General features: G+C 45.2%; 6 protein-coding genes across 6 annotated transcripts; 4 read left to right on the top strand and 2 right to left on the bottom strand.

The window, feature by feature from the left end:
* Positions 1–57: 57 nt before the first annotated feature.
* Positions 58–1,207, top strand: GGS25DRAFT_493990 (uncharacterized protein). The gene has a single exon (XM_049261309.1). It carries the CDS (start codon positions 269–271, stop codon positions 980–982), a length of 714 nt encoding a protein of 237 aa, XP_049115385.1. The 5' UTR covers positions 58–268; the 3' UTR covers positions 983–1,207.
* Positions 1,208–1,723: 516 nt separating this feature from the next.
* On the top strand, positions 1,724–2,605 carry GGS25DRAFT_315206 (ubiquitin-conjugating enzyme E2). Its single transcript, XM_049257760.1, has 2 exons — positions 1,724–2,038; positions 2,108–2,605. The coding sequence occupies exons 1-2, from the start codon at positions 1,852–1,854 to the stop codon at positions 2,470–2,472; spliced, it is 552 nt and encodes a 183-aa protein (XP_049115384.1). The 5' UTR covers positions 1,724–1,851; the 3' UTR covers positions 2,473–2,605.
* On the bottom strand, positions 2,606–4,386 carry GGS25DRAFT_315191 (glycosyltransferase family 33 protein). The gene is made up of 2 exons (XM_049257759.1): positions 3,973–4,386; positions 2,606–3,907 (listed from the first exon to the last, which is right to left on the bottom strand). The coding sequence occupies exons 1-2, from the start codon at positions 4,214–4,216 to the stop codon at positions 2,739–2,741; spliced, it is 1,413 nt and encodes a 470-aa protein (XP_049115383.1). The 5' UTR covers positions 4,217–4,386; the 3' UTR covers positions 2,606–2,738.
* Positions 4,387–5,205: 819 nt separating this feature from the next.
* On the top strand, positions 5,206–7,283 carry GGS25DRAFT_315172 (cation efflux protein). Its single transcript, XM_049257758.1, has 3 exons — positions 5,206–5,958; positions 6,017–6,235; positions 6,287–7,283. Exons 1-3 carry the CDS (start codon positions 5,390–5,392, stop codon positions 7,143–7,145), a joined length of 1,647 nt encoding a protein of 548 aa, XP_049115382.1. The 5' UTR covers positions 5,206–5,389; the 3' UTR covers positions 7,146–7,283.
* A 598-nt stretch (positions 7,284–7,881) lies between these two features.
* On the top strand, positions 7,882–10,248 carry GGS25DRAFT_493983 (mitochondrial carrier domain-containing protein). The gene is made up of 3 exons (XM_049261308.1): positions 7,882–8,198; positions 8,293–8,893; positions 9,011–10,248. The coding sequence occupies exons 2-3, from the start codon at positions 8,518–8,520 to the stop codon at positions 9,679–9,681; spliced, it is 1,047 nt and encodes a 348-aa protein (XP_049115381.1). The 5' UTR covers positions 7,882–8,198; positions 8,293–8,517; the 3' UTR covers positions 9,682–10,248.
* A 252-nt stretch (positions 10,249–10,500) lies between these two features.
* Positions 10,501–13,839, bottom strand: GGS25DRAFT_493979 (uncharacterized protein). The gene is made up of 2 exons (XM_049261307.1): positions 13,264–13,839; positions 10,501–13,173 (listed from the first exon to the last, which is right to left on the bottom strand). The coding sequence occupies exons 1-2, from the start codon at positions 13,296–13,298 to the stop codon at positions 11,046–11,048; spliced, it is 2,163 nt and encodes a 720-aa protein (XP_049115380.1). The 5' UTR covers positions 13,299–13,839; the 3' UTR covers positions 10,501–11,045.
* Between the last annotated feature and the right edge of the window lie 2,106 nt (positions 13,840–15,945).

The following is a 15,945-nucleotide window of genomic DNA, read 5'->3' as shown; positions in this document are numbered from 1 at the left end:
TAACAATAATACTACTAACCTTAGGTACATAACACATATGAAACTATGTAGGTTTGAGTGTTTTGATTGGCTAAAGAAACAATTAAACTATGGTCTGAGCTCAAGCTTGCTGAGAGCCTGAGATACTACGGCGTAGTACCTATGGTCAAATCTTGTTGGCTTCATAAAGCGCCTACATATCCAAATAATATCAGCAACTGCATAACTATCTTTTACCCACTATCCGTCTTTGAATTTGTCCTAAATCTCATCATCACTATTGTAGAAGATGGCCGACAAGAAAGGCTCGGCATACGGCCAGCCGGCGTCGGACACGTCGTTCCGGCGTACTTACGACCTGGACGAGTACGCCCAAAAGGCAAAGGAGCGAGAGACCTCGGAGCGGGAAGAGTCCAAGGCACGATATGAGGCCAAGCTAGCAGGCAAGAAATACTACAAGCCCATGACGGGCGACGAGACTCACACGCACGCACGCCGCGAAATGATTGATTTGGAAGCCAATGTCGGAAAGACAACCCTTGTGCCCGCTGGCGCCGGCGTGGGAAAACGGGGCCGCGGTGCCGGATTCTACTGCAGTGCGTGCGACCTCACCTTCAAGGACAACATGCAATGGGTCGAGCACGTCAACAGCATGCAGCATCTGCGCAACATCGGCGAGACGGGCGAGGTGCGGAAGGCCACAGCGGAAGACGTGCACCTGCGGATCCTCGCCTTGTGGGAGCGACTGCAGGAGCAGAAGAAGGATAGTGCGACAACACTGAAAGAGCGTCTGGAGTTGCGCGAAGAGGAGACGGCCAAGGAAAGAGAGGCAAGACGCCAAAAGAGGCAGGAGGAGCTGGCGAAGAGGAAGGCGGAGAAGGAAGCTGCGGAGAAGATCAAGGTCGAGTACGGCGAAGATGTGAGGGTAGAGGGTGAGCACGATGAGGATGATATGATGGCAGCTATGGGAATCACTGGTTTTGGCACGTCAAAAAAGAAGTGAGCTTTCTCTCCTTCTAGGTATGGAAAAGCATGATAATCGTGCATTCTAGCATGAGATACGGCGTTTACGAGAGGGTACTGGAAAGGGGTTTGACTTATTTCGGGCGAGCTTAACTGGACTTGACTGTGTTACTTATTTATATATTACTACATGTAGGTAGTAGCATACGATACCCTTTTTACTAGGCATATAATGAAGGAACATTAATGAATTGCTTCGATATTCCCTTCACATGATGCTACTAGGTATGTAGTAGGTAGACTTGGATATGTTTGTAGCCTCACCTACCAACATTACTGGTTATGTTCATGTACTACTAGTACAAATACATATGCATACTAGGTATTTACAGAGCAGGACAGTCAGGACTGGTAGGTACGCAGTATGTACGTACATATCATCATGATTGGATTCCGATTTCCCCACTGCTGCTAGACTTACGTACACAGTACATGCTTGAAGTAACTACGACTAATACTAGGTAGTATCGATTGCGAAATCCCCCGCGACGGATTCACTGTTAGCAATCTGGAAACCACCAAACCCATACAACCAACACCAGTCATTCCAACCGTTTCGCTCCAACCGTTGAGTATACATATCTCACCTTAGATACAACAGTAACAATTAGAAATACTAGATCTTATAAATCTCAATCTATTATCGTACACTCCATTCTCAATTCGATCCTCGCGATCCATCTTCCCAATCAAAAACGGGCCAGCTTTCTCAAGCGCAAATATTATTTGGTCTACGAACGGCGTACTTGGCTTCGCCCTTCTTTCCGTCCGTCGCTGTTGCACAGCATTCTGCGTTCCCGTCCGACTATTGTATCACCCAACACATACACACACACACACACACACACAATGTCGGCCTCCAGGGCTACGTCGTCGACACAGGTCACCGGAGCTGCCCGACTGCTCCAGCGGCAGCTCAAGGAGATACACACGTCTGACGATCCTTCGGGAATATCAGTCGGCCTGGTCAACGAGAGCAACGTCTTCGAATGGAATATATCCCTCATGATAAACGACGACTGCAAATACTACGGTGGTATGTTTTGAACTTTAGCATTTGTATGTAACTACACATATATGTATACTAAGTCATGACGATAACTAGGCGCCTCCTTCCACGCCGTCATGACCTTCCCCCCCGAATACCCCCACATGCCTCCCACGATTGTCTTCCAGAACCCTGTGCCCTTCCACCCGAACATCTACCCTAACGGTGAACTGTGCATCTCGATCCTGCACCCACCGGAGGAAGACAAGTACGGCTACGAAAGCGCCGCCGAGCGGTGGAGTCCCGTGCAGACCCCCGAGACGATCCTCCTGAGCGTTCTCAGTTTGTTTAATGAGCCCAACGACGAGAGCCCGGCCAACTTGGACGCCGCGAAGCTTTTGCGTGCCGAGCGCGAAGGCGGACCCAAAGAATTCCGGAAGCGAGTGAGGAAGTGTGTTAGGGAAAGTCTAGGTGAAGATTAGGCAATCGAAGGGGGAACAAAGTATCAACAACCACATACCAGCAACATTCGAAGCATCAGCGATTTGTGATTTGACCAACAGGAGCTACTTTACCTAGGGATGGAGTTTCGGATCGGGGCCTGTCTTCTCGAATTAAGCATCCTGTTGGTTTATCCAGCATAGTTAAAGGCGTTCATACAACATGGGGGTCATCATCCTTCTCATGCATCTTAATTTAAGCCAATATTTTGTCTAACTTTTTTTTCCGAACTTTTGATGATTTTGCTTCAGTCCATGACCCCAAGCACACGCCCTAGTATTCGGTCCCATTCCTCGTCCCATCGCAGATTACTCTCCTTCTTAGCGCCTTCGCCCAAAGTCCGCAGCTCGGCCAGACCTTCGTTGCTGAATAATCTCTTCAAGATAGCAGCGAGCTTGTCTGCGGTCTCAAACCCAAGCCCGTTAACCCCTTCCTTGACCAGCTCGTCAAAGCTCTCGTATCCCGAGTATGCTGCGACTGGCAACCCAGACCCGAACATATCCACGACCTTCATCGGCAGGTCGACGCCCGAGCTAGACATGTGCAGACAGATTCCTAGGTCGGCGCAGCGGAGGAGGTTGGCGTAGTCTTCCATGCTGAGCCAGGCCGTGAGTATACGGATATTAGGTAATCGCCCGGTTTTCTGTAATTCGCGAATTTTTCCCTCGTAGAATGCTTTCTGTGGGCCTTTCCCCGTTATGATGGCAATGATGGGACACGATGTATCTTGTTGTTGTTGTTGTTGTTGTTGTTGTGGTTGTTTCGCATACGTGACCAGCGCGTCCAGTAAGAGTGAGAAATCCTCGTCGGGTGTCCAGGAGGTGCTGCTCACTATGAGCCGCGTGTCGCCTGCCAAAATGTTGGAGGCGAAATCTCGCGTCTCTGGTAGCCTTTCGAGGAAGTCCTTGCGATCCGACAATGACTTCAGGGGGTGGAAAATAGCGGCTGGGCGGTCATGGAGGACATGAATGGGCGCGGTCACGTTATAAGGGGCCCGTTCGAGCTGCCGCTTCATGGCATGCGTGACGGTGACGTTGGCAGTCGGTGCCGCCTGGCCCAAGGCGCACTCGTACGCCTTCGAAATCTGGACGAAGGGGTGGTTGCGCCCCTTGGTCCCGGCGAGGATCGTCCAGCCGTAGTTGTGCCAGTCGATCATGAGATGCGTGTTGCGCAGGATGGAGACGAGAAGCGCGATGGCGAGAGTAGGGATGGACGGCGGGTTCTGGACTAGAAGCCACCGTGCTGGCGGGGTCTGGTACCCCAGGACGTGGACCAGAGTCCAGATCTGCCATAGCACTTTCAGGGGCCCGGAGATAATGAATGGGAGAGAGCTGGACTTTAGCAGGCTTGGGGGGGTTGCTAGTGGGTAGATCTTGATCCGTGGGTTGGAGAGAAGATCTGGGTGAGGGGTTGATTCTGTGTAATGGTTTAGTCAAGCTGCTTATTAAAAAAAGGGGGGAGGGGTCAAAAAGGAGATATACCAAGGTATCCAATGAGGTCAACGCTTCCGCCGTGTCTAGCAATACTCAGCGCGTGATACTGCATGCGTGGGCTCCGGCCGATATCTCCTAGGACCAGGACTTGCACAGAAACGGCAGATTCCTCCTTGGATGCGGTGGGTGAGTGTTTTTTTACGTAACGGGAGGGGAGCATTGTTAACACTACGACGAGGCCGAGTAGTAATCCTACCGCGGTGAAGGATAAGACTATGGCTAGATACGCCATTGCGGAGTAGTAAGACAGCGGTGTCTTGTCTTCGGGGCCGGCGATAAAAAAAAATTGAAAATTTTACATTGAGATTCGGATATAAAATTGAGAAATATGATTTTTTTTTTTTTTTGGCGGAATGACTGTTATAATTCACCCACAAATCTGAACGGTGACTGGGCTATTGTGTGTGTTGATGTGGCCTCATGTGGCCTCCTGGATGTTTTCGCGATCTGATTTGGTGTACTACTAGGTACATAGTACTAAGTACATAATCACTCTCCGTGCATTTATGTAATTCGTTTTAGCCTTGATTTCATGTAGTTCTGGTTAGAATTGATATCATAAAATTGATATATCATCGGTATACTTTAAGTCGCTCCTCCAGGTTTCGGACTTTTATTCTATGTAGCGTTGAAGTTGATAGCTGATGTTTGACAGCATTCAATGTTGAAGCTTACCTAGTAGTTACATGTACTTGTACAATAACTACATAAGCCTGTTATGTAAGGTGCACACAGTGTCAAGGTCCATAGTAATAATCTTACTGTATTGTTGTACATATCTGTGCGGAGAAGAGTAGATGGGCCCACTATAATCTGCATCATAGATTGGGACTTGGACAAGATCGGAAAGAGGAAACATTAATCAATAAGGAACCGCATTCAGGGACTAGGGTCACTAGGGTCACTAGTAGGGTCAAGTCGACCTTCTTTCCGGTATCGTATCTTCCAATTTATCTCCATTATTTCTATCGCATACAAGATGCCACCATGTCTCTTCCCCATTATCATTGGATTGGCGTTTAATCTTTTTCTTTGACAAAAGTCGCTGTTTCTACATACATCTACATCTACATCTACATCTACATATACCACTTGACCTACTTAGTGTCTACTAGAAACCTCTTCCCGTAACCAGGCCACTCGCCACCAACACGCACAAACACGATCCATTCGCCATTGCCTACCCTGGGTAATCTGGGCACTCCTCAGATATCCACCAAGCAACCATAGAGCAATTCTGCCCATTGGGGTAGCTATAGGTTGCCAATTGAGACTTCCTTAACTAGTTTTTCGTATCCTAACCCTCATGCGACGATAAAACTGCGAATAAACCGAGCCTTCGGCACTCTTTAAGTATTGTCACTGCTTACGGAGCTAGGCGGCGTGTAGACCATTACACGACAACATGGCATCCTCGTACGCGCTACCCCAACCTCCGGTACTGCACAATCACGGTCATTCGCATTCGCATTCCCGCTCCCCCTCCCTCCCCCACTCGCCCTCGTCCTTTGGCCACTCTAGATCCAATCGATCTCTCCCAGGCCAAAGGCAGGTCTTCAACCACGACCACAACCACGACCACGAACATGATCATGACCACGAACATGACCACGACCATCATGTCGACCATGATTTTCAGGCGCAGGCTCGGCAAAATATAACGCAATACCAGGCGAATTCGCTCTTACCTCTTCAAAGACGAGAAAACCGGCCGTCGCCCTTAAGACAAAACCCCGGAGACTCGGCTAATCCTCAGAAGCATGATATGCTAGACGTGCCAAAGAACCTTGGCTACGACGCCCCTGGTTCTGATGTTTTGGACGAGCACGGGCACAAGCACGATGATCATCACCATTCGCATGGAGTGGGCTATTCGAAATTCACGGCGTTGCTGCTCCCCTACACATCGAGGTGGCCATTGATACATGCTATCATGACCGAGAAGGATTCGCGTCGTATCTTTTATTTTATGGGGTACGATCCCAAATAAATTGCTTGTGTCTTCGAATCATACTAATGCCTTTTCTGCCAGAGTCAATTTTTCGTTCATGGCTGTTCAAGCCGTTTACGGTTATCTGACCGACTCCCTAGGGCTTCTTAGCGACAGCATACACATGTTCTTTGACTGTGTAGCTTTAGCAGTGGGCTTGCTCGCGTCTGTCATGAGTAAATGGCCACCTAGTGAGAGGTTTCCCTATGGTTTTGGGAAGATCGAGACGCTGAGTGGATTCGCGAATGGCGTCTTTTTAATGTAAACATTGTTTCCTGCATATACAAACCTTTAGCTAATTCCTTTTTCCAGATTGATTAGTCTTGAGATTATGTTTGAAGGGTTTGAACGACTGTTGGAGGGCCGAGAAACTAAGAGACTTCGAGAGCTTTTCATCGTCAGCACTCTGGGGTTGATAGTAAATCTACTAGGCATATTCGCCTTTGGCTCTCATGGCCATCATCACGGCCACGACCACGGCCACGATCATTCACATGGTCACGCCCATGCGCATGAGAAAGTCCACGAGAACCACGACTGTAGCTCGCACCATGAGCACGGGCATGAACATGAACATGAGCACGAGCACGAGCACGAGCACGAACACGAACACAAGCACGAACACGGCCATAGTCATGGTCATGCTCATCACGATCATGGCAACGAAAATATGCACGGGATTTATTTACATATTCTCGCGGATACTCTTGGAAGTGCTTCGGTCATTGCGTCCACAGTCTTGACATATCTTTTCCCGTGGGCTGGCTGGGATCCGCTGGCATCCTTCTTGATTGCGTACCTGATTCTTATTACTGCGATACCACTGGTGAAGTCATCGGCCCAACGCTTGCTATTGACGATCCCGGCGGATACTGAATACAATCTCCGCAACACTCTGTCCGAGATCACAAATCAACGGGGTGTTGCCGGGTATTCGGTCCCCAAATTTTGGGTAGATGATGGGGCCGGTAGTGAGTCTGGAAGTAGGCTCTTAGGGGTGATACACGTGGCGGCGGTCCGGGGTGCGGATCTAGAGGATGTTCGAGATAGGGTTCAGAACTACTTGGCCAAACATGGAGTTGAGCTCACGATACAGATGGAGCGAGAAGGTGACCCGACATGTTGGTGTGGGATGGGTCGACTCGCGGCTGTGTCTCCTAAAACATACTGAGTCGAGAGATGAGTTTGAATGCTGATGTAATTACATGCCAAACAAGGTCTTGACGAAAGACGAAAGTGCTATGTGGTAAGCATCACCTTGATTTTTGAGAGCACGTGGTGTTGTGACGGACGGACGGATGGATGGCCTGCAACATTTTGAATTGGACACAAGAGTGCTATTGATTAGGAATGCTAGGTCAAAAAGAAGGGAAGGGAGGGGAAGGGAAGGGATGAAGATGATAGGAGAAGACGAGGGATGACTATACCCAGGATATACTTATTCTACCTACGTTCTGTATATACATGTTTTTGGGATAAGTGCTATTATATGGAACTTTTCAAAGGAGCAAATGAAGAAAAAATATACAGTACATATATTCTCGTGGCGTACCGTAGGTAGATTTGTTGAAGATTTTTGGCATATGATTATGACGTACGTTTCATGGTATGTGCATCCATGGATATGTAGGTCACTGGTGCACATATGCAGAATTGGTGCACGCGCGGGCGGTGTTGGGCCAGGTACGACGGCTTGTGCCGGCGTCTAGTACCGGGCATTTAGTACATTTGATGTTACACTATCTGATATCTGATCTTATGTACATGTATGTAAGTTAGTACTATGTACGTATACATATACCTGGTAGCACTAGTTTCGGACACGAGGAGAAACTCCAGATGTCGACGCCAATATTCATGGCAGTGATATACTTTCAATGTTGATAGCGGGGTCATGTTAGTTATTACAAAATAGAACTTCTCACACCTACTACCTCTACATACCTACCATAGTACCTGCTCTTCCATTGAACCGACTTGGCTGAGGCATTTGTGAGAATACCTACCTAACCTAGTACTATGTGAAGTGTACATATTCACAAGAAGCGTGCGGGTCTTGCGTACTACATACATGTAGTTATGTAAATGGTACTAGGTACCTGGTACTGCCAGGTACCTATGTACTCTACCGAGGTTTCAATCTGCAGTTGCTTCTGACGTTACTCGGCTCTGTCTCTCTTTGCCGAAATGCAATACCAAAAATATTACATAGTGCATACCTAAGGTACTTAACCTTCTCAATAATTTAATTCCCTCGAGTTGCCCTTCACCCTTTACGGAGTAAATCACGACTGACACTCTTGACATTATTCCCCAAGTCAAGAACCTGGGCGCAAGAAGAAGAAAAGAAAAGAAAAAGGGTACAAAAGATATTGTACATTGGCGCTACAGGAATAACTCCGAGCTTCGAGCAAAACGACCGTCTACACTCAACCTGAAAGCTGACTTTCCCGGTTACCTGTTGAGGTCCAGCAGAGAATACCTAGCAGCAGAAGGAACAAGCAAGTTCTCCCTCAAGCTAGGCCAGCCAGAAAACCACCAATATGGCCCCCAATGAGCAGCAGCACACAGGCATTAACGAGAAGCTGCATGCATCGTTGCCTGCCCCAGTCGCCAACCACCTACCACACATCCCGGAGACCAAAGATGAGCTGAAGGCTGAGCTGAAGGCCGAGGCCAAGGCCGCTACCAGCAGCTTCGCGTCTCAAATACGGTCTTTTGTCGCCGGCGGCTTCGGCGGTGTCTGTGCTGTCATTGTCGGCCACCCTTTCGATCTCGTCAAGGTTCGCCTGCAGACTTCGGACAAGGGCGTCTACTCTTCGGCAATGGATGTCGTGAGGAAAAGTGTTGCGAAGGACGGCCTACGGAGGGGTCTATATGCCGGGGTCAGCGCGCCCTTACTCGGCGTCACGCCTATGTGTAAGCTCCCCTTTCTTTCTCATTTTATTCCCTTTCTTTCCCTTTGAACTGGGAGTCTATCGACAGGTTAAAAATTCACACTCTTTGGACAATTTCGCTCATGGTTTGAGAATATAGTCGCCGTATCATTCTGGGGTTATGACCTCGGGAAACAACTCGTGACCTCGGTGTCCCCCCCGTCCCCCACAGGGTCCCTCTCTATCGCGCAGGTCACCCTTGCCGGTGCTTTCAGCGCGTTTCCTCAAACTCTTATCACCGCTCCCGTTGAGCGTGTCAAGGTTATCCTACAGGTCCAGAGTCAGCGACTGAAGCCTGGCGAGGAGCCCAAGTACAAAGGCAGTTACGACGCCGCACGCCAACTACTCAAAGAGGGCGGCCCGCGCTCCCTATTCCGTGGCAGCGCTGCCACACTTGCCCGCGATGCCCCTGGCTCAGCCTTGTATTTCGCCACCTACGAGTACATTAAGCGCAAACTGACGCCTCTCGACCCGGTCACGGGCAAGCCCAAGGGAGACATGAGCCTGCTCGCGATCACGGCGGCGGGCGGCGCCGCCGGAGTGGCCATGTGGATCCCCGTGTTCCCCATCGACACCGTCAAGAGCCGCCTGCAGACGTCCGAGACCAAGATGAGCGTCAGCAGCGTGTTCCGCGAGGTGTACGGCCGAGGCGGCTTCAAGGCTTTCTTCCCTGGGTTCGGGCCGGCTCTCGCGAGGGCGGTGCCCGCTAATGCCGCGACGTTCCTGGGCGTGGAGCTGGCGCACCAGGCTATGAATAAGTTCTTCAGTTAAGCATACCTAGCCTGGAATGGAAAGCTTTCGCCAAAACCATCATTATCATCACAGGCGACGCTAGTCCAACTACTTTGATCGAGGTGGATGGATCGCAAAGCTCCGATACCTAATTAAAGGCTACAAGAGTCGTGGTGGAGCTGAGGACGGACGACGGACCAATAAATAGATCGATCGTCGATCGATGAAGAGGGTTGAAGGAGAATGAGGAAATAAGCCTCCATCTCTCTCTCTCTCAGCATACCTACCTGGCCTTTAGAGAACGAACCATACACACACAAACAACGAAGGAGCTAGATAGAGTCGGGCGGGCATAACTATGTCCTAGTCTAGAATTTATTGTGCAAGCACAGCAAGCAGGCGTGGAGGGGATTTGCATACCCCCCTTTTTTTTTTTTTAAAAAAAGGCGTTTCAGAAGAAGAGGATATGATGTGATATGGCATGACATGAGGCCATTTCATTCATGTTCATTGACGTTGATGAAGTTCTAGAAACTAGATAGATCATCTTACAAGCAACAGAGAAAGAGAAGAGAGAGTACCTACCTACCTACCTACCTACCTACCTAACCTTGGAGTATTATTTCCTCGACAGCTAGGTACATGCCTAGGTACATAGCTGCGTTATTGTACCTGTTGTACAATACCTACCTAACGCACAAAGCCTGACCAACCATGCTCTTTCTCTCTCTCTGCCTTCAATGTTGTAATGTAACCTAATGTAATGTGATGTGATGTGATCAATACCTACCTAACCCCCTATCCTACCTAGATATCTATGATCACGACGAGCGGATGCTCAGTGTACTTTCTGAACACAGTAGCTCATCTTTTTTTTTTCAGTAATTCGTATGTAGGTAATTATGGAATTTATGCCTCCATTAGATGATAGCTGGATAGATGCTTATTAGCCTAACCTAGCGAATATGCAATATGCAATACAATTACAACAATATGAACCCAACCTGTCCCGTGAATATCGCTTTTTTAGTTTTAGAAAACGTACAAGTATCAAACTACGAGGAAATCTTATTCCCAAAAGAAAAGACTCCTAAATTATAATAAAAGAGCACAGGTTCAACTAGGTATGTAGCTCGCCGCGAATGATGGGTATCGCCTCTGCCTGAAGGGGGGTTTAGGAGTAAATCAAGTAAAGAAATATATATATCGATAGATAAATAAAAATGACCGCCCAATATTTTTCCTCTGGATATGCCCAAGAACCATACTAACGCCAGACGCTACCAAGTGAGGGGCCATAATGTAGGGACCTCGGCACTGTGATGGGTAAGAAGAGATGAAGGATGAATGTTGTGTAAAGTGGAGTAGATACTTAGGTAGGCAGATAGGTATAGCCTGAACGTTCATCGCTCGTTAACGGTCCAGCGTCTTTTCGAGGAGGTGAAATCCCGAATCCGCTCAGCCTCACCTGGAGGTCGCGGGACACTCCAGAGGCCCCCATTGCCCACACCGGCCCAAAGCTGGGGAACAGCATCCCCATCAAATTTATCTCGTTCTTCGCCCTGCGAAGTTTGTGGTCTTGGAGTTAATATCCCTTTCTTGGGCGATGGCGCAGACACCATGTCGTTAGAACTAGACTCTTGCTCCTGTACTTTGGGGATATCCTTGCCATTTGTCTCCTTTGTCTCATTTTCCTCGTCATGGCTGGGTAGCAATGGAAATGGCGTTGGCGTTACTTTCTCCGTTAGATCGTCCTCTTGGTTTGGCGGTGCCCATAAGCCACTTGAGCCTGGACGACTCGGCCGAGTTGATGAGAAACTAGTGACCCCGCTACCAACTGTTATGCCCCCGGACCCTACGTGATTGGGCGGAGGCCATATAGATGATGCCAATACTGGTGATCCCCTTCGCATGCTCCCAAGAGAGGCATTTAGTGAGTTACTTCGGCTTCCTGATGGCGAGCCCCCGTATAAGGAGGCGCCAAAGTTGATATCTTTCAATGCCGAAGGAAACCCGTTACCATAACGACCACGTGGGTTACGGCCACCAGCAGAAGCTGAACGGCTAACCGCAGGTGGAGTAGCCGCAGAATGAAGATGCTCGGTATTTGCGAACAATTTCAGCTCGAATATTTCTGCCATGGTGGGTTGCTTGGTAAGTAGAGGCTCTTCGAGTGAAGCTGGTACCTTCTTATAAATACTGGGATCGAGATCATGGTCAAAATGCGGTTTTCGTTGTGCCATTGTAATAGACGACATTCCGACATCGATAAGTACAGGCTGCTGTGTGAGGGCGCCAATGAGGGCGTTGCAGCCAGCACCGTGTGAAACAAGAACCACGACATTTTCTGTCTCAACTTCCTGATCACTTTCGGCTGGCAAACTGCTAATGTCACTCTCCTCTCCGGCTGGTGGCTTGATGGGGTTTCGGTTCGAAACTGTTTTAGTCACCATTTCTCCTGGATTTTCTGTAGTGCTGTACCACTCAACTAATCGGTTGAGCCCCTTTCTGAACCTCTGGTGCATTGCCGCCCATTCCTCGGGCAATACGCCACCGTCTCCCCAGCCAAGGTTGTCTCTACTGGAATCCCACTGGTAGTCGATGTCAACACAAGCGTCACGAGCATGCGCTACGTACCCCTTGGGTATGGGCTCAGAGGTAGAGAGAGCATAAGCAGGAATTGGAGCTATGTATCCCGAATTACAACTCGGGTCTAAGGGATGAGAAAGCTTCTGTGCTGCTTTCGGGTCTAAGGTTCCGACAGACTCACTCCTAACTCGCGGCAGGCCACCTTTTAGGGCAGAAAGGCCGTCGAGGCCTTCAAGGGCATCAGAGTCAGGAGTCATAGAAGTTATTAGAGGGCTTCCTCGAGTAGGAGAAGCACTCCATAGTTGAGAGGAAGTGTTTGTGTTTGTGCTTGGGGCATGTCGAGCGTAGAAATGAGGATAATCATTGTAATTCTCTCGCCGCAACAGCTCAGCTTTGGCAGTTGCCAGCATTAGACTAGACTTTGGGGGAGGCGTGATGTGTTCAAAGTAGTCAGGGGAAAGCCATTCCCCGAGGAAAGGGTCCAATCTCAAAACCGACCTATCAAGCACATTCTGGTTTGCCGGATCTTGTGACAAGCCTGTATTGGTATTGGTAGACGCAAGAGGCTGTATGCTTGTAGCAGAGCTTGAAGGGGATATTTGTGAACTTCTCGGGGAGGGAGACCTATCGATGGGAGCGGCTGGAGGAGGGTTCGAAGCAAGGCCAGCAGCTATGGCAACAGAGGTTTGGACGCATCGGAGAAAGGGTGAGCTATGTATTACAATGTTGTAACGACGTTTTTTCTGTTTATGAGGGAACGTATAAGGTGTTTGACTGGCAGTAGTAGGTTCGTCATCTATTCCATTTTCTTGTAGGATAGAGGCGATCCTTGCCCCAACGATTTTAGATTGCGTCCATCCGCCATAGGTCAAAGGAGGGTCATAAGGTGTAGGCGAAGACAAATGCCATTGCTTGTCGGCGGCGTCGAGGCGTTTTCCATGCCTACATATAAGTTCATATGGATTAGTTTCCAAGGTCAAGAATTCCAAGAAGGCCAAGAAGCAAAAACGTCAGAACCGATTATACACATACCTAACTATGAATATGTAAGCCGGAGGTCGCCCCATGGCATATACACCGGATGGAGGGGGTTGGGCTCCGCTCCGGTCGGTGTTGTGCTTGGGACAAGGTGTGAGCTATTATAATTTCGTGAGCGTAGAGTTGGCTTGAGTTGAGTTGAGTAGGTATTGGTTCAACCGCACGATAAGTCGAAAATGTGTAGGTGCCCAGGTGAGTTTTGGGAGCCTCTTTTTAACGAGTCAAGCGACAAAGAGATATTGTATGATGTTCAGTCAATGACTTTGTTCTGGAGTTTCGAGATACTGGAGAGTACCATGACTACCTGGATATTGGTAGGTATGTTGGTTGGTTGGTTGGTAGGTAGGCATGGACTGCCATGGAGTAAATCACGTAGATGGTGGATACAATGTATGGATATGGATGTAGGTAATTACAAGGTAGGAAGGTAGAGGATGTATGTACCTACAAATTGACTACAATAAGCCCCTCGCCTAAGCTGCTAAGGCTATGGAGGTACCTAAACAGGGTAAATTGCACATCTGGTTAGCCTAGGGTCGGGTCGGGTACTTCTAGTTTTGGGTAGGACCGGTACCTACTACCTAGTAGAACATTGAAGTTCCAAGGTTCAAATGTTAGATTTAGTGCATCTTGTTAGATGCATTCAATGATGCATTCAATGATGCATGTGATATTCTGGGGTTACTGCTTGTAACTTGTAATTGAGGTTTTTATGTAGGTATCAATCTAGCGTCACGTATGTAGGTCTCGGTACTTGCTCACGGCCTCGTAAGTGGTCCGTTGGTTTCGAGATGTAAGCATTATTTCTGTCGTGTAACTCGTCAAAGTCTGTTCTTGAATGCTTTCCCCAATTCTATATATTATGTACCTAGTAACTATATACAAGTAGATACATAGGTGGCGAGGAGAAGGGCAGAGAATACATATATGTAGAATAAGGCGAGGTGAGAGCGGGCAACATTGACTGAGGCACGGTTACATAGGTAGGGGCCCATTTAAAACTTCCAAGGTTTATAAAAAGAGTAACTACAACCTTAGGTACCCTCATAGCAGTGATAGCACCTAGGGTACAGATACTGTGGCAGGTGCCACCTACTATAGATAAGATAAGAGGACACAGGTAAAAGGCCTGTCCTGCGGGGATTAGTTTTAAACCTTTTCTCTCTTTTAATACATAATTTATTCGAAATTGATAGATCTTTTCTAGTAATTTCGTCCAAGCTGTTTTTTAGTTTTAAACAAATGTCATTCATTAATATCTTACACGTTTTATTTAAATTTATTGTAAAAAATATTATTATAATATTTTAAAAATGTTTTAATACTTTTAAATTAATTTTTATCGATTTTATTAAATTTATTAATAATTATATTATTATTAAAAATTACTTGATTTAATTTATTTATATTTATATTTAAAAAATCCTTAAATAAATTACCTTATTAGTTTAATCTTTTTAATCAATTTATCGAAATAAATTATAATCCCTTTTTCTTTATTTTAATTTTTATTATTTCATTAATTATTTTTTTTCTCTTAAAATCTTTTATATTTAAAGCGTTAATTATTCCTTAAATTAATTATTATTAATTTTGTTAATTTTATTAATTTTAATAATATTAATCTCATTAAATTAATTATTATATATTAATAAACTTATTTTTTATATTATTACTTATAAACCTTATTATAAACCTTATAAATTTATACATTAATAAAAAATTAAATATTAAAAACTTTATCTTATCTTTATTTTAAAATACTTTGATTAATTTAATAACTACCTTATATTATTTTTAAGTCTTAAACTTATTAAGATATAATTATTTTAAAAGTGGTAAATTAACGACGAGATAATTAAACCGCCTAAAATAACAATTTTAACATATAAGGTATAATATTTTTTTTATTTTTAATATATTATAAACGATTAATATATAATATAAAAATAAAGTTATAACCTTTTTAAATAATAACTTAATATTTAAAGAAGCACTTAATTAAATTAAAAACGACATCGCCGTATTAAAGGACTTTATAAATATTAAATAAGCTTTAAAAAATAAATTTTTAATAACATTAATAAATAAATTAAACGATTAACTTATATTTAATTTAAATAAACTCGCTTAAAGCAAAAATAAGACACTTGTCGTATATTATTCACGGATATAAAACCTTTTAAAACGTATAAAAATTTAAAATTAACCTTAAAAATAAACGTTATAAATAAATATATTATTATTAACTTTAACCGCTCTTAAAATAAATATACTTAAAATAATTATTAATCGTTTTATTAATAACTTTTAAAATTAAATTTTATAAGCTAAGTGCATAAATAAAAATACTTAAAATTATAAATCATTATAATTAATATATAATATTATTTAAAACTATTAATTAATAATTAAGGAAAAGGATAATATTATGAAATTTTATTAATTTAAAACTTAATAAGAAATGTTAAAGAAGATAATTGTTAATCGGATTAAAGTATTAATTAATTAAACTTTAACAGCATAATACCTTTAAATAATAACATTAAATATAATAACATTTATTATATCGGTTTTTCCTTTATTTCCTTCGTTAAGCCCCTTATATTTTCTTATATTAAACTTTTTATTATTTTTTATTACACACTAATTGATATAAACATTATAAGGAATAAT

Source organism: Hypoxylon fragiforme (assembly GCF_022984875.1).
Source record: "Hypoxylon fragiforme strain CBS 206.31 chromosome Unknown GGS25scaffold_6, whole genome shotgun sequence".
In the NCBI taxonomy this organism is placed as follows: domain Eukaryota; kingdom Fungi; phylum Ascomycota; class Sordariomycetes; order Xylariales; family Hypoxylaceae; genus Hypoxylon; species Hypoxylon fragiforme.
This window is presented reverse-complemented; position numbering and strand designations above follow the sequence as displayed.